The 27,284-nt window shown below is 42.0% G+C and overlaps 1 protein-coding gene across 2 annotated transcripts in view; it reads right to left on the bottom strand.

The window, feature by feature from the left end:
- Nucleotides 1-27,284, bottom strand: part of kif20ba (kinesin family member 20Ba) — a 119,849-nt gene that overhangs the window by 9,347 nt on the left and 83,218 nt on the right. For both annotated transcript variants that reach the window (XM_055162739.1, XM_055162740.1), the window contains exon 31: nt 406-480. In XM_055162739.1, the coding sequence (XP_055018714.1) occupies nt 406-480 (75 nt within the window). The remainder of the gene's footprint in view (nt 1-405; nt 481-27,284) is intronic.

Raw genomic sequence — 27,284 nt, 5'->3', positions numbered from 1 at the left:
CACGAATTTCAACTAAGAACAAAAAACAATAAAATGGAAAAAGAGTTTGTTTCATTATTCAGGTTTAATGTCAAACAAACTGATTTTCAGTCTTGGTTTTGGTCCTGTTCTAGATATGTTTTAGACCTGTTCTTGTCCTTGTTTTAGACCTGTTCTTGTCCTTGTTTTAGACCTGGTTTAGATCTGGTTTAAAAATGTTTTAGATCTGGTTTAAAAATGTTTTAGATCTGGTTTTAAAAATGTTTTAGTCCTGGTTTTAGACCTGTATAAATAAAGTTTTTCATAAAGAGTCTAAGAACAAATGTCAGTGAGGAGCATGAGTAGAAATGATGTTGAACCACCTCCACGTTCATCTTCTTCTCAGCCGCTCCCCGGCCCCTCCCCCCGGCCTCTCGGTGCACTCACCTCCTCCTTGTGTGGGGTCAGCTTTGGCGTCACTTTGGTGCGAGTGTTTCTTCGATTCTCCGCCTCCACCTCGTCCTGTTCACACAAAAAACACACAACACAAAACTGAATCACACGACAGAGCCACAGAGCAGAGAGAAAACACACAAAACACACACAAAAACACACAAACACGGAGAGGTTTTCCAAAACGACGTGATGGTGTGAGATGAAATGGTTCGTAAATGGAGGAATGGAGCGAAAGAACCGAGATCTACTCAAATTAATGACAAAATCCATTTGTGTTTTACCGTTGAGTCGTGTCGACAGGCAGAGCGATTTAGGAATGTTTCAAAATGTGTGTCGAGCTCGAAACTACAGAGTTCAGAAGGATTCACACACAGATCCAGCTTTTTCAGTTACGATACTTCAGTTTTAAGTGTGTTTATTTTCTTTAAACTCAAATAAAATCTGACTAAACCTGTCCAAATGTGTTATTAATCTGGCATTTATTCCTCAAGCAACGAAAGAACAATTTTCTTTAACCATTAAAGACCAAGACAAGCGAGATTTTGGCACATGTCCTCACCTGAATTTTTTTTTTCTTAATTTTGCGTTTAAATCTCCCCCTTTTACCCCCTAATGACGTGTTAAACGTTTTTATTTTTTTTTTATTCACAATCTGCTGCTGGAGTTGTGTCACGTGGCTGTGATAAAAGCTACAGGACCAGAAATACACATGAAAATAAATAAATATAAAACGTAAAATAAAACTCACACTCTTTCATACAAAACACACAGCAAACACGTATAACAGAGTGTCCCCGGGTTTGACTACCGCAAATTTAAGACCTTTATAAGACCACGTAAATGAAAAATAAGACCAACACCAGATACAACTCAATTAAGACCAAACAAATACCGGTACTAAGTCTAGAATGTAGACGAGAGTTTTCAGGAGGAAATCTGTGGTATTCCGTGATGCAAAAGTGCGTCATAGGTGTATCTGCCGCGTCATCGTTGTAGCAGCTTTAGTTGGTCGTTACGTGGGAGGGCGGCAGAAATACGCTGCAATTTGTTGAAAAAAACGATAAATCCAAGGCCCACACATCACTCGGAGAAGGTAGAAAGACCTGAAAAGTTGATTTTGCATGAGCTGGACTGTTTAAACAGGAAATTTCCCCGTAGAATTCTGACCTGTCGTCCAGCTCTCTTTAATAATTGACTTTAGAGGTTTGTGGACGTCGTCAGAGCTCCTCACTGCCCTCCTCGTTCTTTCGCTCCACACTCGGGGACGCTGAGCGACTGACGGGAGTGAGGCTGGCGATCCGCACCATCGGCCTCAGCGACCGCCGACGATCACTCACGCACACGCCGCTTTCATACGACGCAATGTGGGGGAAGTGCCTTGCCTAAGGAGTCCTGGTTCAGTTCTAGTTTAGACCTGGTTTAGTCCTGGTTCAGTCCTAGTTTAGTCCTGGTTCAGTCCTGGTTTAGTCCTGGTTTAGACCTGGTTTAGTCCTGGTTCAGTTCTACTTTAGACCTGGTTTAGACATGGTTCAGTCCTAGTTTAGTCCTGGTTTAGTCCTGGTTTAGACCTGGTTTAGACCTGGTTCAGTCCTGGTTTAGACCTGGTTTAGACCTGGTTCAGTCCTGGTTCAGTTCTAGTTTAGACCTGGTTTAGACCTAGTTCAGTCCTGGTTCAGTCCTGGTTCAGTCCTGGTTTAGACCTGGTTTATTCCTGGTTTAGACCTGGTTTAGACCTAGTTCAGTCCTGGTTCAGTCCTGGTTCAGTCCTGGTTTAGACCTGGTTTATTCCTGGTTTAGACCTGGTTTAGACCTGGTTCAGTCCTGGTTTAGACCTAGTTCAGTCCTGGTTCAGTCCTGGTTCAGTCCTGGTTCAGACCTGGGTCAGTCCTGGTTCAGTCCTGGTTTAGTCCTGGTTTAGTCCTGGTTCAGTCCTGGTTTAGACCTGGTTCAGTCCTGGTTCAGTCCTCGGTTCAGTCCTGGTTTAGTCCTGGTTTAGTCCTGGTTTAGTCCTGGTTCAGTCCTAGTTTAGTCCTGGTTCAGTTCTGGTTTAGACCTGGTTCAGTCCTGGTTCAGTTCTGGTTTAGTCCTGGTTTAGACCTGGTTCAGTTCTGGTTTAGTTCTGGTTTAGTCCTGGTTTAGACCTGGTTTAGTCCTGGTTTAGTCCTGGTTTAGTCCTGGTTTAGACCTGGTTCAGTCCTGGTTTAGATCTGGTTTAGTCCTGGTTCAGTCCTGGTTTAGACCTGGTTTAGACCTGGTTTAGACCTGGTTTAGACCTGGTTTAGTCCTGGTTCAGTTCCGGTTTAGTCCTGGTTCAGTTCCGGTTTAGTCCTGGTTTAGACCTGGTTCAGTCCTAGTTTAGTCCTGGTTCAGTTCTGGTTCAGTCCTGGTTTAGTTCTGGTTCAGTCCTGGTTTAGACCTGGTTTAGTCCTGGTTTAGTCCTGGTTTAGACCTGGTTTAGACCTGGTTCAGTCCTGGTTTAGACCTGGTTTAGTCCTGGTTCAGTCCTGGTTTAGACCTGGTTCAGTCCTGGTTCAGTCCTGGTTTAGTCCTGGTTCAGTCCTGGTTTAGACCTGGTTTAGACCTGGTTTAGTCCTGGTTTAGTCCTGGTTTAGACCTGGTTCAGTCCTGGTTCAGACCAAACACAGAATAAATAAATAAAACCCCGCCGGGAGATGTTTTCCAAAATGACATGATGGTGTGAAATGAGACGTCGTGTAAATGGAGCCGCGGAGTGAAAGACGTGAAAACAGATGGAGACGTTTGGCGTTTGGACGGCGCCGTGTTCCACTTTGAGCGTTTTACCAGGCGAGATGATTCCACCGCTCCACTTAAGCCTCATTTCACCTGCCAGAGATCGAGAGAGAGACGGGGGGGGGGGAACGCCGCCCGTCCAAACGCCAACGAAACAATCCCCCCCCACACGACGCGGGGCCACTGTCGGGCCGCGCTCCAATGGAAGCTAATTGCAGGTAAACAATAATCAAGACGAGGCTGGTCTTTTGTTCGGCTGAATGGTCCGTGCCCTGACACACACACACACACACACACACACACACACACACACACACACACACACACACACACACACACACACACACACACACACACACACACACACACGCGAGCGCCGGGATAATCTGTCCGAATTAATCACAAAATCCATTTCTGCTTCAGCGTCGTGAGTCATGTCGACGGTCGGAGCGGGTTTCAGAATGTTTATGTCGAGGTCTGAGCTCCAGGGTGAGATATTTTCTGATCTGCGTTACGTTTCCTCATCAGAAACACACCTGGAGTTCTTCTCTCACACAGATACGCTCTGTTCCACCTTGTGATGTCATGTAAGGCTACGTACAGACTAGGGCCCGACCGATATGTATCAGGGCACCTGGAAACATATCGGCGATCGATCTAAATCTTGCTGATATTTCCCATGTGCATGTACATTCTGTTCATTTAATCCAATTTACAGACAGATAAATGTTCAAACATGTGGCTCCACATCAGTTTTTATCTGTGTCATTTGTCTGTGTGTGTGTGTATTTGTGTGTCGTACTGTCCCTGAACACACCACAGTGTCACGTCACTCATGTGTGTTTGTTTACACTCACACACAAAGATCCAAACACTGAGATTATTTTCTTTTTACAGACAATCGGTTTGAGTCTGGATTAAAAGGACATTTATTAGTTCAGACTTGTGATGTGTTTTGTTTTTCCTCATTGTTTAGTGATGATCTGCTGTGTCTCTCACACATAAACAGACTGTTTTCTATTGGTCTGTTGTAAAGTGATTATATTGTCTGTATATTTGTTACTTGAGTTGCATTGATGTAAATGAGCTGTGAACAGAGGTGTGAATGATCAACATTTACACATATAATTAATGACCGCGGCGCGCAGCATTTACGGCTAAAGGCTGATAGCAGTAGTTTCTTTACTAACTAGTAGTGATGGTCGGTCGCAAACGAAGCGGCTCTTAGATTCGGCTCTTTGAAGCGAACGACAGGAGCCTGATCCTTATTGGGAGCCGTGTTTTCTGTTTCTCTCACTTTGTTTCTCTTCCCGTCGCGTTCAGACTCGTGGGAGTTTGGCAGCGGCTCAAAACGAAACTTTCAGAAATCTGCATGTGCATAGAAGAGAAAAAACGTGTCTGTAGTTCAGCATAAAATAGACTTAGACCAAGATCAGACTAAGACTGAGGCTGGGACCAGACCAGGACCAGACCAGGACTGAGACTAGTACTGAGACTGGGACTAAACCGAAAACAGACCAGGACTGAGACCAGGACCAGATTGGGACCAGACCGAGACCAGACCGAGACTGAGACTGGGACTAGGAACAGACAGGGACTGAAACCGGGACCAGACTAGGACCCGACGAGGACTGAGACCAGGACTGAGACCGGGACCAGACCAGGACCAGACCAGGACTGAAAACTGTTCAGTCCTGTTTTAGTCCTGGTTTAGACCTGGTTTAGTCCATTATCCGTTTTTTCCATTTTTCATTTAAACACAAAATCAAAAAACTGAAAAAACATCATCTGTTTTTTTTTTTTTTTTTTGGTTTTGGAGACAAATAATGAAGAAAATCGTTGTGTTTTTCATTTTCTTATTTTTGGTTTTATTTTGAAAAAGGACTGAACGAACGACACAGGGATTCAGCGTCTTGAGTTTTTCTTTTTGGACGGTAACGCGGCGGAGCAGCGGTGGAGACGAGCGGTGACGGGAGGAGACGGTGTGACTGGAGAGCGGGTGAAGTGAAGTGACGTGTGCAGAGGACGGGCTGATGAAGAGGGATGAAGAGGAGGATGAAGAGGAGGATGAAGAGGATGTGAGTAAACGAGAGCTGAGATAACGCACATCCACGCGGCGCCTCGGGACTCAGATCAGATCCAAATGAAATCAGACTGCAGAGCGCCGGAGGGAGGCCGTCGAAAAGTCAACGCCAAGATATGAAACTAAACAAACCGTGTGTCAGTCGGTCATTTGGTTTTCAAAACAAAAGCAAAAATAAGATAACGAAAAAAAAAAAAAAACAGCAATTTTCTTCATTATTTGTCTCCAAAGCCAAAATGAAAAAAAAAAAAAAAAACAGATAATGATTTGTTTTTTCAGTTTTTGATTTTGTGTTTAAATGAAAAATGGAAAAAAACAGATAACGGACTGAACCAGGACTGAACCGATTTCAGTCCCAGTCCTGTCCCCGGTCCCAGTCCTGTCCCCGGTCTCAGTCCCCAGTCCCTGGCCCCGGTCTCAGTCCAGTTCCTGGTTCTGGTCCAATTTGAATATTATCACAAAGACCTCCTGCACGTTTGACGTCTGCTGCTTGTGAAAGTTCACACTTGTAGATAAAACTAGCAACACGTCATTTATGAGCAATAATGAACTAAAATTATCTTTGTTATCAAGCGTCAGAACGACCTTGAGACCGAGACAAGACCGAGACTTTTACAGGTCGAGACCGAGACAAGACCGAGACTTCTCCAGGTCGAGACCGAGACAAGACCGAGACTTTTGCAGGTCGAGACCGAGACAAGACTGAGACTTCTCCAGGTCGAGACCGAGACAAGACCGAGACTTTTACAGGTCGAGACTGAGACAAGACCGAGACTTCTCCAGGTCGAGACCGAGACAAGACCGAGACTTCTCCAGGTCGAGACCGAGACAAGACCGAGACTTTTACAGGTCGAGACCGAGACAAGACCGAGACTTTTACAGGTCGAGACCGAGACAAGACCGAGACTTTTACAGGTCGAGACCGAGACAAGACCGAGACTTTTACAGGTCGAGACCGAGACAAGACCGAGACTTTTACAGGTCGAGACCGAGACAAGACCGAGACTTCTCCAGGTCGAGACCGAGACAAGACCGAGACTTCTCCAGGTCGAGACCGAGACAAGACCGAGACTTTTACAGGTCGAGACCGAGACAAGACCGAGACTTTTACAGGTCGAGACCGAGACTTTACAGGTCGAGACCGAGACAAGACCGAGACTTCTCCAGGTCGAGACCGAGACAAGACCGAGACTTCTCCAGGTCGAGACCGACAAGACCGAGACTTCTCCAGGTCGAGACCGAGACAAGACCGAGACTTTTGCAGGTCGAGACCGAGACAAGACCGAGACTTCTCCAGGTCGAGACCGAGACAAGACCGAGACTTCTCCAGGTCGAGACCGAGACAAGACCGAGACTTTTACAGGTCGAGACCGAGACAAGACCGAGACTTTTACAGGTCGAGACCGAGACAAGACCGAGACTTTTACAGGTCGAGACCGAGACAAGACCGAGACTTTTGCAGGTCGAGACCGAGACAAGACTGAGACTTCTCCAGGTCGAGACCGAGACAAGACCGAGACTTTTACAGGTCGAGATTGAGACAAGACCGAGACTTCTCCAGGTCGAGACCGAGACAAGACCGAGACTTCTCCAGGTCGAGACTGAGACAAGACCGAGACTTTTGCAGGTCGAGACCGAGACAAGACTGAGACTTTTACAGGTCGAGACCGAGACAAGACCGAGACTTTTACAGGTCGAGACCGAGACAAGACTGAGACTTTTACAGGTTGAGACCGAGACAAGAGCGAGACTTATAAATGTTGAGACTGAGACAAGACCGAGACTTCTGAGGGTCGAGACCGAAACCGTACATGGGGGAGGAGAGTGTTAAAGACGAGGAGCGGCGCGCTGACGTGAGGCGGATGGAGGTAGGAGGTTTTAAAACGTTTAAGGTTCCCTGTGATACACTCTGGTACACGAGGGCTCAGGCTGCACTGAGGACCTGATCACTGCACACGTCGGCGTTTGAAACACCGGTACAAGTAATGAAACATGCTCGCACTGCACCTAAAACTTTTCTCACTGAATCTCCACGTTTTGGCTTAAAATGGTGAATTTTGCCCAAAGGTGACAGATTTTTATGACGTTCAAAAATGTTACTTGCTGTAAATGAGCCGATGTGACTGCTGGTCTTGATGAGGTCACTCCCTCAGCCTGACCACTTCCAGAAGGCTGTGATTGACAGGTGGATAATCCAATTAGAGATGAGCGTGGTCTGTCCCCATCGGCCCCATTTTTTACGAGAAAAAAACAGGATCAAATTTGACAAGAAACCGAAAAACAGGACAGATTTCCACAGAATAAACGAGTGAAGCAGTAAACAGTTGATCTGAGGAGAGAGAAAAGTGTTTTGTTTTTTTTTCTAAACGTGGGCTGGTGAGGTCAGTGCGATCAGACGAAGCTGCTGTAGATCAGTTTCCCGTTGAGTCGCTCTTAAGACGCCACAATTAAACCGACGCGTCTCACTCTGACAGGAAAATCACACAGAGAAAACGCCAGGATGCACAGACGTAATGAGACGGTCGGCTGCTGAACGGCCGCGCGCTGCACTCGCACTGAAGACGAGGAATCTTCCACACGCTCGGGTTTGTGTTTCGCTCGTATCAAACGTCTTCAAGCATAAATCACACAGTTAAAATCTTCAGCTTTAGACGAGGGACAGTGTTTTTGAAAGAACAATGAGTGATATAATTCAGTCTGGACAAACAGAGGGATCATCAGACCACGTCCTCCTCTGCTCCACTTCATGTCGGTGTGTCGGAGATTTCAGCAGATTTCAGGCCGTCCCAGACCCGTGAACATTTGACCCGTTACCCGAAGTTTTCATCTGGAAAATGGTCAAATCCACCGTTATTTTGTGATTTACGAATAACGTCTGTTGACTTTGGTCTCGAAGGTTTGTGACTTTTAAAATATGGGTCATTTGGTCGGTTATGGTATTTTGAAATTTCATTGAAGGTCAAGAGCGAGAAAAGACCGAGACAAGACCAAGACTTTGAAAGGTTGAGACTGACATAAAACCAAGATCTCTGAGGGTCAAGACCAAGACAAAACCAAGACAAGACCAAGACTTTTACAGATCGAGACCAAGACAAGACCAAGACCAAGACCGAAGACAAGACCAAGACTTTTACAGATCGAGACCAAGACAAGACCAAGACCAAGACAAGACCGAGACCAAGACAAGACCAAGACTTTTACAGATCGAGACCAAGACAAGAACAAGACTTTGAAAGGTTGAGATTGAATAAAACCAAGACTCTGAGGGTCAAGACCAAGACAAAACACCAACAAGACCAAGACTTTTACAGATCGAGACCAAGACAAGAACAAGACTTTGAAAGGTTGAGATTGAGATGAGACCGAGACTTTTAAAGACCAAGACCAAGACAAGACAAGACCAAGACCAAGACCAAGACAAGACCAAGACTTTTACAGGTCGAGACCAAGACAAGACCAAGACAAGACCGAGACCAAGACAAGACCAAGACTTTTACAGATCGAGACCAAGACAAGACCAAGACCAAGACAAGACCAAGACCGAGACCAAGACAAGACCAAGACTTTTACAGGTCGAGACCAAGACAAGACCGAGACCAAGACAAGACCGAGACCAAGACTTTTACAGATCGAGACCAAGACAAGAACAAGACTTTGAAAGGTTGAGATTGAGATGAGACCGAGACTTTTAAAGACTGAGACCAAGACAAGACCAAAACCTCTGAGGGTCAAGACTAAGACAAAACCAAGACTTTTACAGGTCAAGACCGGGACAAGACTGAGACTTTTAAAGGTCGAGACAAGACCGAGACCACGGCCCATCGAAACCAAATCAAGACCATCTTTGTCAGTTTTTACATTTATTTATATTTTACAGTTATTTTGGCACATTTATCTCAATGTTTTTATAAATCTGTCTCAAGCCAAACTAATTTTACTGCACTGAAACACTCTCTGAAACAAAAAAAAATACAACCTTTAAGTTCTTTTGCCCTTAAATTCCACTTCGATTACCGGCGTTTTCATCTTGAGTTTAGAAAGTGTTACGTTTCCCAGAGGTTAAGTTGTTTGTGGAGGAGGAAGAAGACAAAAAAACAAAAACGGCGAGACTCTGATGCACATAATGAAAAGGCTGGGTGTATTTCTCAGTGGGATCACGTCTTGGAGACACAAGGTTACGGCGCGTTGGCTCACGTCACCTGTGTGTGGGTTTAAGTCTGAAGCCACGTCTGGCATCGGAACACACGCGCCGCAAAGAAACGATAAAACTGATGCATAAAAATTGACTTGATTTACTTTAACCATCTATGTGCGCAAAATGGAAAATGAAATGTTATTGCTTTGCTCGAAAGTTCCACAGTGCGGCATTAAACGTCCAACTACAGCTCCGCTCAGACAGTGAGAGAAACAGGACGATATAATCCATGTGTCGTTCGTTCATTCGTTTTTCAATATAAAACCAAAAAAAAAAAAAAAAAAAAATTGAAAAAACAGAGATTTTCTTCATTATTTGTCTCCAAAAACAAAATAAAAAAAAATATAAGATAATGATTCGTTTTTTCAGTTTTTGATTTTGTGTTCAAATGAAAAATAGAAAAAACAGATAAGGCCGTTTACATGACTTTTGTGACTGCGATGTCGGACTTTTGCACCACATACGGACTGATCCAGGACTGATCCAGGTCCGGGATCAGACCAGGACCAGACCGGGACTGAGACCGAGACCAGAGCAGGACTGAGATCAGAACTGAAACCGGGACCAGACTGAGACTGTGACCAGAGCGAGACCAGAGCGGGACTAAGACCGAGACCAGGCCGGGACTAAGACCAGGACTGAGACCGGGACTGAGACCGGGACTGAGACCGGGACTGAGACCGGGACTGAGACCGGAGGCTCCGAGCCCACAGCAGGGCCGGAGCTTGAAGCTGAGGCTTGGACCCTGCAGAGGCTCTCTGGTCCCGCTAGATGTAGATGCATCGAAAATGAAACAAATGCCAAAAGTCGCCAAAATCACCACTAACGTCACATAATCCTCCTCACTACCAACATGTTTAACAAATATTGGTGCATCTTTTATATTGTAGCAGTTTAGCGCTCGTCAAACCACAGAAGTGCGCTGAACACTCTGAAACAATCGCAGAGCGGAACATTCGCCGAGCCAATGAAACGCTTCGATACACTGAAGTGACCGACACGCAGAGCGAAGCAGCAGGGGGAGGGACACACACTTCCACACTTTGGTCACGTGAGCGGCTGCTGCGAGACGAGCTCCGAGGCAGCGCTTCAGAGTGATTTGTTTCAGAAGAAGGAGACATGATCCAGAGCTCAGACTCATTTGACCAGCACTAATTTTTACGATTCTGGTAATTCACTGAACGCGCCACACCTGCCCTCAGTCTGCTCCACTCACCTGATGTTCAGACACGACACACCGACTGTTTTAAACTCCACACTCCACATTTGTGCTAAGACTGAGGACAAGATCGGGCCCTTTGTTTTTATTTACTTCAGCAAGTGCTGTAGGCGAGTTTCATTGTTGACAAAAGCGCGCGTTGCATGCTGGGAATTATTTTGGTTGGCGGCAAGAAACACTAATTCAACATGACGGACGGAGCGAGAAAACACGTAAAGGGTATTGATCCTGGTTATTTATCCACTCTAACGGCAGACGACCCAAGACCATTTGACCAGAAATTGGTCATAAACATCGACGGACGACAAATCTCCCTTTTCAACCCCGACAGAGTCTGGACCAAACCAAACTTCTGGTCAGAATCTCCAACTCCCTGGACAAATATTCACTTGGGCGACATCCACAATGACTTGGTGGAAACTCCTGGGCCATTCACAGCAGAAAAGATGAAAACCTCCAAGAGTCTGGATGTGTTATTGAACTTGTTAAATCCACGGTTTGTTAGGATCTTCTACGTTTGCTCTGCGGATGTTTGAAAGCCGTGTTATTTTCCTTCTTCCGTGCTTCTATTTGTGCATCTGATAATGCAGCAGGAATTTACCATTATGAGGAGAAATACGCGAGGTTACGCACTGTGTTTGACGCTACCGTGTTTCTTACCTCTGACCAAAATATTTCCCAGCAGCAACGCAGGCTTTTAATAACAATGACATGAGCTGACACTCGATTGTATGAACTATAAAATGTGTTATAGTGACAAACATTCTTCAAGCTGCTTCAGTTTTCTTGCTTGTTTAACACAACTGGGACATGCACGAGTGAATTAAAGCTTTGATTATTCTACACTTCTAAAGGTGAAACATGCAGTTAAGTTTATGAACGGTGAAGACGGCGAGCAGCATGAGAAATGACGGCTGCTGAATCCTCGGGGGAATCGAGGTTTTACAATGACGTGAGCTGATGATCTGAAGTCTAAATAAAAAATGAGAAAAGGTACCTGCAGTGTGGCTCGTCTTTTACTGCGCCTGAAAATGTAATTCTCCAAAACACAAACAAAAAAAGAGTCAATATGTGTAGACGGTTTAACAAAAGGCTTTTCACACCGACAAAGACTCATTCAAATCACATTTCAGGAAGAAAAAATGACTTCGTCTCGGAGTGGATATCAAAGTCGTCTTCATTGTTGCCTCGATTATTTACATAATTATGAAAACATTTGTATGAAAATATTTGGCAAGTTGAATGTGAAAAGCTGCACAATACTTCATCTTTTAGTAAAAGTACGTGCAGAAAAACAAGTCAATAATTAAACCTTGCGTAACGTTGGCATTTTGCAAACTTCCTCTGCGCAGTTTTAAACTTTGAGATTTGACAAACTGAAAAGTACACACAGTACACTTTTCAATCTCTTAAAAAAAATAAAATGTTGAGTTGTTTTTTTGGATGCTGTCAAGTCCGATATCTTAAAAATCCAGATCAGTCAACGTGTGACAAGTTCTGCCAATATTTTAAGGCAGATATTTTTTAACCAAATCAAACTGTATGATTATAAAGTCTGATTTAAGGCGCTCTTAATCCTCCAACCCCATCAAAAAACCACGACGCCACAATTCAGAGCACCTATACATGAATCCACTCAGGTGTCCACACTCATCACTCCACGCCGACGAGGAACAGAACGGAGGAACAAACCGAAAAAAACGAGCGCGACGAGCCGCTTCTAGACACGACTGAACAACTGAGTCACTGCAAACACGCCGACAATCCGCTGGTCCCAGACAGACACTACTCCCTACACGCCACAACTGAACAAAGCCCAGAGTCACCGTGAACAAACAAACAAACAAACAAAACCACTCACCCATCACACTGTTGGGTTTCCATTTAAAGTCCCACACAGTTTATTTGTGAAAAAAGTTCGAAAATAGACCATTTAATGACAGAGCGTCGCATAATCCAGAGCGACTAATAGTGTGGAAAATAAAGTACATACAGGTGGTTATTTGATAAATCCAAAGTGTGTGGGTGGCCTGTTGATGTCACATGGAACACAGTACAGTGTGTGTGTGTGTGTGTGTGTGTGTGTGTATCTCTGCGTGTACATTAGGAATGTGCGAAAATATCAAAATATGGTATAGTTTAATGTGATGATACAGTACAGAGTCCTGCACGGGTCCATTTTTGGAGACTCGCCTGTTAACTCAAGATTATATCAAGGTTAAATCTGCACCCGCCCGTGTCCATAATAAATCACACACAGATTAAAATCATTCTAACTGAAGCTTCCATCAAAATACAAATTGAAAAGTTACGACTTCAAGAATTACAATCACAGAAACAGTTTCACTTTCTTCAGTACAAACACAAATTCACAGACGCAACTCAACTGGCATCACTTTTTCACACAATTTATTTACTGAGCAGAAGAAACACGCCACGGACTGGACCAGGACTGGACCAGGACTGGACCAGGACTGGACCAGGACTGGACCAGGACTGAACCTGGACTGAACCTGGACTGAACCTGGACTGAACCTGGACTGAACCTGGACTGAACCTGGACTGGTGGTTGCAGGTGAAAGGACCGGAGCAGAGCTCCATGCCCCACAGAGTTAAGTGGAGCCGTTGCCTGATTGCACTTTGTAGACCTCCTGCTCCGCGGACTCGGATTTCTCTCTCTCAAGTCCAAGATTAGTCCTGGTTTAGTCCTGGTGTAGTGCTCGTTTAGTCCTGATTTAGTCTGTGTGTAATTACTACCGGCCCTCATACCAACCCGTACAATTCCATAGCGTTAAAACCCGCCTGTTTCAGCAACTATTCACCCGTACCTGTCAGACTCTGATACAGTTTTGATATCGTGGGCTGCTGTATCGTTATTTTGGTTTATTTTACTCAATTATTTTATTACAGCTACAGTTTTGTTGCTTGTTTAGAGGAAGGAAACTCGTTTATGCATTTTGATGATTAAAACGTTTGTGTTTCATTTGAACTTTGCACAAGAAGAAGTGGTTTAACAAAGACTTTTAGTATCACAGACATGATTTACACTTTATTTTGTATTGAACCGTATCGAATCGATTTGAAATATATCGCACTGAATCGAAAGTGCACTGTATCGAGATATGTATCGTATCGGGAACTTCTTAATGATACCAGCATGAGTGAACATAACTACTTCTGCGAGTACATCTGTATATACGTCTGTATGTATCTCTGTATGTACATCTATATGTACGTCTGCATGTACCTTTGTATGTACGTCTTTATGTACGGCTGTATATCTCTGTGTGTACGTGACTGTACGCGCCGTTGGCTCATACGTTCTGTCAACTCGTACGCGCCGTCGGCTCGTACGTTCTGTCAACTCGTACGTTCCGTCGTCGGCTCGTACGTTCCGTCCGCTCGTACGTTCCGTCGGCTCGTACGTTCCGTCGGCTCGTACGTTCCGTCAGCTCGTACGTTCGTACGTCCGTTCGTAGCTCGTACGTTCCGTCAGCTCGTACGTTCCGTCAGCTCGTACGTTCCGTCAGCTCGTACGCTCCGTCAGCTCGTTCCGTCAGCTCCGTCAGCTCGTACGTCCCGTCAGCTCGTACGCGCCGTCAGCTCGTACGTTCCGTCAGCTCGTACGTTCCGTCAGCTCGTACGTTCCGTCAGCTCGTACGTCAGCTCGTACGTTCCGTCAGCTCGTACGTTCCGTCAGCTCGTACGTTCCGTCAGCTCGTACGCTCCGTCAGCTCGTTCGCGCCCTCAGCTCGTACGTCCCGTCAGCTCGTACGTTCCGTCAGCTCGTACGTTCCGTCAGCTCGTACGTTCCGTCAGCTCGTTCGCGCCCTCAGCTCGTGCGTCCTTTGATCCTGTGAGCAGTTTGTCGTGTTCAGTCTGGGACTCAATGCTAAAATGTGACGTGTGAAACTTTAATGTCCATTCGGGGAAACATTAAATCTTCAGGAGTCGGGCTCTAACGGCTCTGATCAGCTCCGCTCACAATCACAGCCATTTGGAATTTTCAGTCGACGCCCCCACAACACTCAGAGCACAGCCCATCTGCTCACGTCCTGATCGACTGATGATTGTTAGTTACTGCAAAATACAAAATGAATCATGATTTTAGTTTTAGCCTGTTCCATTTATCCCCCAAGTGTTTGAGCTCTTCGGGTCTTGAATACGGGAACTTTTAATACAAGAGCTCACGACTGTGCACTTAATCTGGAGATGAACATTTATAATCAAACCTGCACCTGATTTTAAGATTTTAAATCGACCTATGCAGTTTTTTTTATTTTGTTCTGTTTCTATTGTATCGTAAAAGAGAGCTCATTAAATAGTGGTACTGTCTTTGGACGTCCCTCCAATTATGAAGCGTATTATTGTCCGATAATCAGGAGGTGTACAGTTAGCATACTATTTGTTGTTAGTTTTGTTTGTATTGTGTTGTAACAGGGCGCTCATTAAAGAGTCTCTGGTTCTGTCTTTGCGTTGTCCCATTTAAATAAACCTTTTCCATATCGTCTGGAAATGTTCCGCTGTAGCTTTGTAGAATTTCTGTGAGTTTATTTTGTGGTATTTTTATATAAGTATATTTATTTTATTTTTAAATATAGAGATTGGAGAACAGCTGGATATAAAGTTTATTTTGGATACGTTTATGTATTTCTGCCTTATTTCATGTTCAAAGTTTATTTTAATCTTTTTACATTTTATACATTGCAAAACTGCTCTAAGTACATACTTTTATATCTTATATTTATATACAATTTGAAAGTTTTGTGTAAATTATCAGTATCGTCATGTAGCTAAAAAATAATCATTTGAATAATAATGATTTCAAAATACTGACCAAAATAATCGTGATCATGAGGTCCTGACACTGATCTCCTGGTGCAAAGACAAAAAACGACCTGCACTTAAATACAAAGAAAACTAAAGAAATCATCATTGATTTTAGGTAAAACAAACTCATTCACCATCACAATGGCCTCTGCATCAATGGAGAGGAGGTAGAGAGAGTCTCCAACTTTAAGTTCCTGGGTGTGGAGATCAGTGAGGACCTGACCTGGAGCCTAAACACCATCAGCATCATAAAGCCCAGCAGAAACGTTTTTTTCTACAAACACTCAGTCAGAACGGGCTCTCCCAGAAGCTGCTGACCAACTTCTACTGGTGAATCATCGTAAGTGTTCAGACGTCCTGCTGCACATCGACGTACGGAGTGCAGCTGCTGAAAAGAAGGACCTGTAGCGAGAAGGTGGTGGGCTCCACACTCCCGAACCTGGACACAGTCTACTCCTCACGTCTCCACACACGGACCTCCAACATTCTGCAGGACCCACACCCCCTGAGAACTGCCTCTTCCACACTCCCGTCACATGCACAAACAGTCTGAGCTACAGCTTCTGCCCACGAGCAGTGGACGAGCTCCAGGGACACAGGCTCAGAGAAAAGGCCTGAGGGGACTCAGTGCAATAATCTGTTTTTTTAATTTATTAAATGTTTTTTTATTGGTGTGGATGTGTCTATATTTGTTCATTTTTACTGCTACAGATTTACTCTGTCGAAGTTTCGTTGTGTTTCATACAATGACAATAAATAAATCTAAATCTAAAGACTGAATATTGTGTTGGATTTATTCACTGTGCAGGGGGTTTGGTTACGTTGAAAAACACAAATTCTTCCTGTAACCTGTAACTTAGTCTGGTCACATGTTTGTCTCCATGGAAATATGTTAAAATACTTTAATACTGTAGCTCATCCCAGGCTAAAATGTTACACAGAGCACTTTTCATTTAAAAAAAAAAAAAAAAAAAAAAAAAAAAAAACCCTGACGTACATTTTGAATTTTCATTAGACTGAAAATTGTGACACTCGTGTACACTCGAGTAGAATTTTCGGTGATTGGCTATTTTACCAAACAAAGATAAAATCTCATACTCGTGCTCCCGACAAATCACACAACAACTGTCGAAAACAAGGTCAGAACGTGGTGGTGGAGAGGGCTCAGGTGCAGCTCCAGTGGAAGGACGCAGATCCAAAAAGCTTCAGTTTCAAGAGCTTCTCGGCCATCTGCGCTTGAACGAAAATGTTATTGGATTGAAACGTGCCTTGCAAAAATGTCACAACTGAAGCCTGAATAAAAGTGTTGATGTAATAATCCAAAAGGGAAGTTCAACAGAGAAAATACACCGAAAAGAACAAATGATCTCTAGTGTTTAAATCATAGACTGTACAAATGTTACGGACGAGACTATGGGTGTGCAAAAATATCAAAATATCATATCGTTTAATGTGATGATACAGTATCAGTATCGTGGGCTGCTGTATCGATACATCATCAAGAGGATTTTTTGGTTTATTTTACTAAATTATTTTGTCCCAGCAACAGTTTTGTTGTTTGTTCTGAGGAAGAAAACTCGACACATTTGACATTTTCACTGTTTTGATGATTAAAATGTTTATGTTTCATATGAACTTTGCACTAGAAGAAGTGATTTAACAAAGACTTTTAGTATCACAGATATGATTTAGAATTATTTTTTACTGAACCGTATCAAATCGATTTGAAATACTGTATATCGTATCAAATTGTAATAATAATAATAATCGAAAGTGCACTGTATCAAGATATGTATCCTATCGTGGCCTACGTATCGAGGTATGTATCGTATCGATGGTATGTATCGTATCATGGCCTGCGTATCAAGGTACATATTGTATCGTGACCTGCGTATCGAGGTACGTATCGTATCGTGGCCTACGTATTGAGATATGTATCGTATCGTGGCCTATGTATCGTATCGTGGCCTGCATATCCAGGTACATATCGTATCGTGGCCTGCGTATCGAGATATGTATTGTATCGTGGCCTGTGTATCGAGGTGTGTATCGTATCGTGGCCTGCGTATCGAGGTATGTATCGTATCGTGGCCTGTGTATCGAGGTGTGTATCGTATCGTGGCCTGCGTATCGAGGTATGTATCGTATCGTGTCCTGTGTATCGAGGTATGTATCGTATCGTGGCCTGTGTATCGAGGTACATATCGTATCGTGGCCTGTGTATCGAGGTATCGGCAACTTCTTAATGATACTTACCCCTAGGTGAGACAATTTCCACAAGGGCTGGTATCATTAAGAAGTTGCCGATACGATACATACCTCGATACAGTGCACTTTCGATTCGATACGATTCAATAAAAAATAAAGACGAAAATCATGTCTTTGTTAAACCACTTCTTCTTGTGCAAAGTTCAAACTCAAACATTTTAATCCTCAAAACTGTGAAAACGTCAAACTGTAGCTGTAACAAAATAATTTAGTAAAATAAACCAAAAAATACTCTTGGCGATGTTTCCACAAGACGAGACGAGATATGAGACTGGATCCAAGAGAATGAAACAAGACGAGATTCTGTATTTATTTGATTTCATATTTTGGTTTCCACTCTAGCACTGTTTTGTGGAACTGTTTAAGAGATGTAACGCACCAACACATGAAACTTTTTTGTCCAATCCAAACGTAAACAGTTTACAGCCTAAAAATGCCGCGTTTGTGATGAAGAAACGTTAGAACACAGATCAGAAAACGGCGTAATACTGCGTGGGGGCTTTAAAACTGGACTGGGACACTTCTCCAGCTTGTAAAGGTGATGAGTGCAGGTCCGGCCTCTCGTCCTCTCGTCCTGACATTAAATCACGGCTCAAACGCAGAGGACGAGTTTACCTTAACCTTAAAAGTGAAAGAAATACATCCTACGGTATATTTAGCACTTTCCTCTCCGGTAAAGGGTTATAGTGATTGACTGTGCGCCAGGCGNCTATTAACTAGACCTACAGCTACAGTATTTATTTTATTCACTTTTTATACAACTTTTCTGGAAAGGTATACAATAGATAAAGCAAACATGTAAATTATATATATATATATATATATATATATATATATATATATATATATATATATATATATATATATATATATATATATATATATATATATATATATATATATATATATATATATATATATATATATATATATATATATTATATGATGCTCTATGCTCTGGGTGTGGGTGGGCCTGGTGTCCCCCTGGTGGTGAACAATGAAACCACCACTGTATCCTCACTGTAAATGTCTGTTTATTATAGAGAGGCATACTTAAAGTGTTGACAAAGAGACAGCTGTCTCTCTGTTATTAAAACATTTCTAAAAATATAATAATAAGTCTATTTATGTTAAAGGCATCAATCTTGCTCTGAAACAACCATCTCTTGGTTATTAGTAATATTGCTACCTCAAGCTCCAACTTGGATTATGTAAAAATACTACCACTGCTGTTTAAAATATCAGCATCACATTGTTTTGTGATCAAATGTAATCCATGTTTTAGGGATGAACAGAAAGATTTGTTTTTACCTAAAGTACAATTATGTAACAATTGTGCATGACAGGTGTACATATTTTTGAATTATTATTTTGTTTGGTGGGATGGTAGCCTACATGTACTTATCATACTTTTACACCTGTCAAGGCCCAGGCAGCAAGAGACAGTTTGTTTACCCTAATGATGAATTGTACTTTAATCTGGATATCTAAAAGGAAAACTTACAAAATTCACAAATGCTGAAACTGATTGTTTATTGCGTGCCATGAAGTAGAACTACCTCCTCTTCTTCTGCAGTCTGTTGATGACCTCCTGCCACACCTCCTCCTTCATTACCATAGTGTTTTGGAGCTCTTTATTCACTTGCTTTAGAGCAAAGTTGTTCTCTTCCGAGGTGGTCAGAGAGACAGTCATCTCTTCTGCGCCTCTGTGGTCTGTGCCATCCACAGTTGTTCCTTGTGGATCTTCTTGAGGCTCTCCATCTAGTCCCTGGTGTTCTTCTCTTGCTTTGTCAGATTCTGCTGCTCCTGTAAAGCCTTCTCTTTCTCTGTGGATTGGAGGACTTCAGTGTTGTGTTTTTCTTGGCTGAGGGTTGACCTGAGTGCTTTCTCTACAGACTCCAGCCTGACCTTCTCCTGCAGGGTTTGGAGTTTGCTCTTAGCCTCTGTGGTGATGTTCCTCTGCTCTGTCAAAGCAGATGCTAGAGTAGACACTTCTTTCTTCAGCTCCTGGTTTTCTATCTCCTGCTCCGCCAGTCTGTCTGAGTCTCTTTCCCTTGTTCCAGGGCAGATTTGAGTGTGTCCACTTCAGTTGACAGCTTGTGCCTCTGTCTCTTCAGGCAGTCCACTCTGCTCTTTGGTCCTGGTCCTTCTGGTCGACGACTTTCTTCAGAGCCTCCTTCTCCTCCTGCTCTTTTTTCAGTCTCTGTTCCAGAGCAGTGACCTCATGGGATTTCACAGTGAGATCCAGGAGATGCTGTGCTCTCTTTTCTCTTGACACCACTATAACTTTAAGGCGGGAATTGTCTTTTTTCAGTTTTTTCATACTCACTTTTCATACCTCCACAGCTTTCTTGGCTTTCTCCACCTCTTCATGAAAAGCCTGCTTTTTTTTAGAAGTTTGATTTTAGCCTCTTTGGCTTCTAGCACCTTTTGTGTTCTCTGTTGACTTGTTCCATCCAATGACCACACTGGGCTCTCACCAACGAGCTGATATATACCTCTATACCTGATGTTCCTCCCGTTCTTCCTTTTGCATCTCTTTTAGTTCCTGATTCTCTTTGAGCAGATCTTCTACAAAGGACACCTTGTCCTCTGTGGCTTGAGAAGAGTTTATGTACCTGAGAGTGTAACACTTGTGTATGTTACTGTATGTCTGTGATATTTTCCATGGCCACTGCTTCTAGGAGCAGGGCTTAACATGACTTTCTGTGCTTTTTACGGTTCATGATCACATTGGCTGTTATGTGCAGTTATGAGCAGAATCATGTGCACACAGAGTTCAAAGAACCAGGTGAGCTGTGACATTATGACATCCAAGCCACAGAATAAACTCAACAATGGCCTCTTGCCATAGAAATCTATATACAGTGTTGTTATTGATCCTTTTGCAATGAAACTATACTGGGGGTGTTCTACATGTATCTCTAATGGAGTGTTTCGCAGTTACCATGATGACATAATGCGCACATTAGCTGTCAAAGTTTTAAGATTGTTATTAGATGAATAATAGAAACAGAACTCATCAACATTGGTGAATTTACTTTTTGGATATTTCATGGCAAAATGCAACATTATTAAAAGGAAAATTTGGTTCTTGCTCATCACATACTAGGATCTGAAAATATGCTTAGGCACAAATCTTCAAAACTACTCAGAACTATATAATAGATTATATTCTGAAACTAATTATTTTAACCACTTCACATAAATGATGAAATGTGTATGATATTTGAATTCACCATTTTGACACACTTTGCATGATACCCAAAAAATAAAAATCTATGAAAATCAATTATGTAAACTTCCATAAGACCTTTGCCCAATTGCAATATTTTCATCTTAAATAAATATGCAGTTTATTCACAGTTAGTCGGTAAACTATCATGCTTCAAACAATAACATCATAGTAAAGATACAATAAAGTCAAAGTAAAAAGTTTGTCTTTACATCAACTGACCACAATCAAAAAGTTAAAGGGCCCATATAGCACTATTTTCTGATCTATGTAGGAGTGTTATTTTCTCATCAAGAACATACCTAGGGTTTTGTTTTGTTTCTTGTTTCATTCACCCATGTTTAACACACAAATCCTGCATATTTAACTCCTCTACCAAAAAGAATACACTCCATTCACCTTCACTAAAATCATTTGGATAATTTCAGCCCTGAAATCTCTACTGAACTAAAGATAAAAAGCAGCTGTTAAGTTTAAAACTACCACTACATGACATCACAAGGTGGAACAGACCATTTTGAGTTTTGGAGATGTAAACAGACTAATAATAATAATAAAGGATTACTGAAACGTGATTGAAACAAAACAAAAAAAGATTACAAGAATCAATTTTGTGTAATATATGACCTTTAGTTAAATATGTAATCTAACCTTTGATATGCATTCATTAATTATAGTTCATTTTCAGGCATGCAAAATAAAAACGTACACATATAACCGCTTTGATGAATCCTTTTGTTTTGCGATAAAGGCAGAAGACTCAGGAGTCGGAGGATTAGCTCTGCTCACTGATTTGTTTTCCGTGTGTAAGCTCCTGCTCGGTGGAAGTCTCTAAATATCAAAGCACGCTCTTCCTTGTGTTTGTCTCTAAATGATTGTAACCTTGGAAACGCGATGTATTAATGAAGGGGGAAAATGAAACGCAACTTTAATTTGTCTGTGTGTCTGAGGTGAACGGATTAGCTGTGATTGAGGTGTAGATGAGGAAGGGAAAGCGTTGACATGACACTTGTATTTGTCATCATGTCATTTCAAGGAGGATGCTGCAGCAATTATGGCTACGGCTACACTGCAATTAAAAGCGCTAGTATTCATTAATTATTTTGATATGAATTTTTCAGTGGCCGGTGAGATGATTGCCACTGAGCTCGGTCGCACCAATTATGCAGTTTAATTAGAAGTGTCAATATTAAGAAATAATTAAACTTGAAGATGCATTTAAGTTGTCAGAAGACTGGAAAAGTTATGGCCAGCTTTCCACTCATGTTTTTCTGTAATATGCTTCACATTGATTTGTAAATTAAAGATGAGGTTTTGATCTATGGGTATGGCAAAGTGAACTAGATTGTAAGTTACATGAAACTATAATTTGCTCTAGGATAGAAAAGGTTTAAAGAGCCTGTTTTATGCCATTTTCCCATCTATGTTATAATGTTGAGTTCTAATGTTAATATGTTGAGTTCTTTTTTCAGGAAACATATACACCTTAACTAGAATCATTTGGATAATTTCAGCCCTGAAATTGATAATCTCTACTGAATTAGAGGTAAAAGGTAGCCGTTAACTTGAAAACTACCTCTTCATGACATCAGAAGGTAGAACAGAGCATTTTGAGTTTTGGGAACGTAGACAGACTAATGACACAGGGTTCCTCAAACATATGTAAATGAAACCAAACACAACTCAAGATATGTTTTTGAGGAGTTAAAAACATTATATCATGACTTAAAGCTCATAAGAGTAAATAGACATAGGACCTTTAAAGGTGCATTGTGTAATCTTTGTCTTTGTTTTTTGCTTTGTCTAGAACAGACATGTCAAACTCAGGCCAGGGGACCAAATTTGACCTGTGAAATCATATCAAATATGTATTAGAGCTGGTTCTCTGGCTACAGATACAGACATAATTTATTTAAACATTTGTTATTATTTTATATTATGCTTGTTCTGGATTAACTGTTTAACCAAAACTATCATTAAACATTTCAGAAAAGGTTTAACATTACATATCACAAAAGAAGAGAAAACATGCAGATGTTGTTGAAATTGTTCAATAAATATTTATTTTGGCCCACAACTTAGTCCCACTTTTTAATTTTGGCCCTCTGTTAATTTGAGTTTGACACCTCTGGTCTAGAATGTTTCACAGGATGGTATTAAACCTTTTTATCCTCATGGAGACCAGACCAGACCAAATTACAGGTCAGACTTGTGGTGAGGCAGAATACTGTTTTTTCTAGGTGTTTTTGAGCTATAAAACCAGCTGTGATTTAATAAATGTAGGGTACAACTGTTTAATGTCATACTGTGGAACATTCCAGGCAGAAAAATGACATATACATAGAAACAAACAGGTAATGGACTTTTTTTGTTTTATTAAGGTGTTTCAGCAGCCACCCGGAAGCCATCAATCTGAAGGTACACTCACAGTGGGAAAGTCTGTACCTCAAAACTCTGCTTGTGTCACTTTTCAATTGGACTCCATGACAGCTCCGCACTTTTACTTTGTTACTGCGTGCCGTGTGAAGCATAATTGTTTTTGTGTAATTGATGTGAAATTGCATGTCAAAAACAACTCTGTACATCAGCACATAAATACAATTCAGATGCATGTATTTTCCTTGATGTGTTTTTGTCTAACTCACGCTTATTGACTGAGAGCGATCACAAGTAAAGTGTTGAGTGACATGTTCATAATAGAAACAAAAGCCTATCTTTCCACAGTAAGTTAGCCTACTCTGTTGTCATAGAAAGACATTGCTTTCTTGAGGGCTGCATGATTTGGGAGAAAAATGAAATAGCAATATGTTTGACAAGTATTATGATTATAATTATATTAGATTTATGAATTAAAATCAGCATTCAGTGTTTACTTGTCCTGGTTTATTCCTTATAGATTCATTTTGGTTGTGTTGTAGCCCAAGTTTAGTTAATTAATTCATTAATAATTGCATTTATATAGCACCTTTAAGACACCCAAAGCATTTTACAGTTCATTGCTCATTGACTCCACATTCAGTGGCGCATCACTGGCCCCTTCGTCCACCTCGAACACTAATGCACACTCCACCACCCCACTTTCTTACTTCTAGTTCTGGTCTAATTCAGGTTTAGTCCTGATCTAATCTAGATTTACCTCTGGGTTTTGTCCCAGTTTTGATGTGGTGTGTGTGCCTGTGTGAATGCAGCCATAAAGATGCCTAGGAACATTAAGATTTGAGAGGAGACTTAGATATGGACAACTAAACCAAACCAATAATGCCATACAGTACTAGTACATTCTAGTCATACATTTAGAGCTGTAAACCTCAGGATTACCAAATTCTGATACAATAAGTAATGTATTTTTGTTAAATACATTGTAGCCTTTGTGATGTAATAATTAGGAATGCAATGATATGATACTAGTATTGGATACTGGCGCCGATACTGAAAAAGATGCTGGATCGGATATGGGTTCCATGATATTGGTTCAGCTGATATCACCTTCTGGTATTTATTAACTTATTTTACAAAGCTGTTTCGTAGTTACTTTAAATGATAAATAACAGTTACAAAAAACACATTTGGATCAGTTTTGGCATTGTTGTTTGAAACTGTTTATTTTCCACAGTCTCAGCCCTAGTATCGGGTGATCAAATATCGGCAGATGGATTGACACAATAATCTGTGTAATAATCTTTTAATGCGAAATTTTGCTAATTCTGGCATTTTTATGTTTCTGCTGCATGTTGACACATTGATTAATATGCAATGTCCTAATTCAAATAAATAACTACATATCCAATAGCGATTCAATGTGGCGTCCCATATAATTGACCTTGTTAATGGTGACATGCTCCCTGCTGTCTGACTTAACGGAAAGTAAAGCGCCTCACGTGTAGCTCAGTGTGCGTCTGTCAGAGGAGAGAGGAGCAGAGCTGTATGTACCCCGCAGCTGCAGATTAGCCCAGAGGAGCCCGAGGATCGCCCCCACTCTCTGACAAATGAGAAAAGCCACAGTGGCCAAAAGTGACAGGCCAAATGGAAGCAATTCGTCCCGAGGCAGGGGCGAGCAGCTGTGGCCAGGCCCCCGTCCTACGCTGGCTGCTCTGTGAGTGTGCACTATATACAGCCTCTGAGCAAACAGGGCAATAGACATGTCTACCACCACAACTGACAAACCTGATCATTTAAGAGATGGGCATACACCGTTATACGTTTGGTGCAATGTACTTTTTCTCTACTATAGTTGAGTAATCATTGTTTTTCACTGAAGAGAATAAAAATATAATGTTAATCTCACACAGTACATAAACTATTTTATAGCAAATTAAAAAGCAGATGAAGGCACTCTGTGTATTGTGTGTGGTTGGGGTATAAGTATAGACTGTATAAATCGCTTCCAGCTCTATTGACTCCAATTCACTTCACTAGGGGTGTGCAAAAATATAAAAATATCAGTATTTCGTATCGTTTAATGTGATGATATAGTATCGATATCATGCGCTGCTGTATCGATATATTGCCAAGAGTAGTTTTTGGTATCTTTTACTAAATTATTTTGTTACAGCACTACAGTTTTGTTGCTTGTTTGTGGAAGGAAACTCGTTTATGCAACACATTTGACATGTTCACTGTTTTGGTCCAGATTAGTCATTAAAATGTGTGTTAAAATGAGTTTTTCATATGAACTTTGCACAAGAAGTGGTTTAACAAAGACTTTTAGTATCACAGACATGATTTACACTTTATTTTGTATTGAACCGTATCGAATCGATTTGAAATATATCGCACTGAATCGAAAGTGCACTGTATCGAGATATGTATCGTATCGGGAACTTCTTAATGATACCAGCATGAGTGAACATAACTACTTCTGCGAGTACATCTGTATATACGTCTGTATGTATCTCTGTATGTACATCTATATGTACATCTGCATGTACCTTTGTATGTACGTCTTTATGTACGGCTGTATATCTCTGTGTGTACGTGACTGTACGCGCCGTTGGCTCCGTCGTCGTCTGTCGTAACTCGTACGTTCTGTCAACTCGTACGTCGGCTCGTACGTTCGTACGTTCCGTTCGTACGTTCCGTCGGCTCGTACGTTCCGTCGTCAGCTCGTACGTTCGTCTCGTCGTACGTCAGCTCGTACGTTCCGTCGGCTCGTACGTTCCGTCAGCTCGTACGTTCCGTCAGCTCGTACGTTCCGTCAGCTCGTACGCTCCGTCAGCTCGTACGCTCCGTCAGCTCGTACGCTCGTACGTCCGTCAGCTCGTACGCGTTCCGTCAGCTCGTACGTTCCGTCAGCTCGTACGTTCCGTCAGCTCGTCGTCACGCTCCGTCAGCGTTCGTACGTTCCGTCAGCTCGTACGCTCCGTCAGCTCGTCAGCTCCGTCAGCTCGTTCGCGTTCCGTCAGCTCGTTCGCGCCCTCAGCTCGCGCCCTCAGCTCGTGCGTCCTTTGATCCTGTGAGCAGTTTGTCGTGTTCAGTCTGGGACTCAATGCTAAAATGTGACGTGTGTGAAACTTTAATGTCCATTCGGGGAAACATTAAATCTTCAGGAGTCGGGCTCTAACGGCTCTGATCAGCTCCGCTCACAATCACAGCCATTTGGAATTTTCAGTCGACGCCCCCACAACACTCAGAGCACAGCCCATCTGCTCACGTCCTGATCGACTGATGATTGTTAGTTACTGCAAAATACAAAATGAATCATGATTTTAGTTTTAGCCTGTTCCATTTATCCCCCAAGTGTTTGAGCTCTTCAGGTCTTGAATACGGGAACTTTTAATACAAGAGCTCACGACTGTGCACTTAATCTGGAGATGAACATTTATAATTCAAACCTGCACCTGATTTTAAGGTTTTAAATCGACCTATGCAGTTTTTTTTTTATTTTGTTCTGTTTCTATTGTATCGTAAAAGAGAGCTCATTAAATAGTGGTACTGTCTTTGGACGTCCCTCCAATTATGAAGCGTTTTATTGTCCGATAATCAGGAGGTGTACAGTTAGCATACTATTTGTTGTTAGTTTTGTTTGTATTGTGTTGTAACAGGGCGCTCATTAAAGAGTCTCTGGTTCTGTCTTTGCGTTGTCCCATTTAAATAAACCTTTTCCATATCGTCTGGAAATGTTCCGCTGTAGCTTTGTAGAATTTCTGTGAGTTTATTTTGTGGTATTTTTTATATAAGTATATTTATTTTATTTTTAAATATAGAGATTGGAGAACAGCTGGATATAAAGTTTATTTTGGATACGTTTATGTATTTCTGCCTTATTTCATGTTCAAAGTTTATTTTAATC

Source organism: Boleophthalmus pectinirostris, unplaced genomic scaffold, assembly GCF_026225935.1.
Source record: "Boleophthalmus pectinirostris isolate CB_2022bp ecotype Guang Dong unplaced genomic scaffold, ASM2622593v1 HiC_scaffold_5, whole genome shotgun sequence".
Classification (NCBI taxonomy): Eukaryota; Metazoa; Chordata; class Actinopteri; order Gobiiformes; family Gobiidae; genus Boleophthalmus; species Boleophthalmus pectinirostris.
Note: the sequence above shows the minus strand (reverse complement) of the source record. Positions and strands in the feature narration are given on the sequence as shown.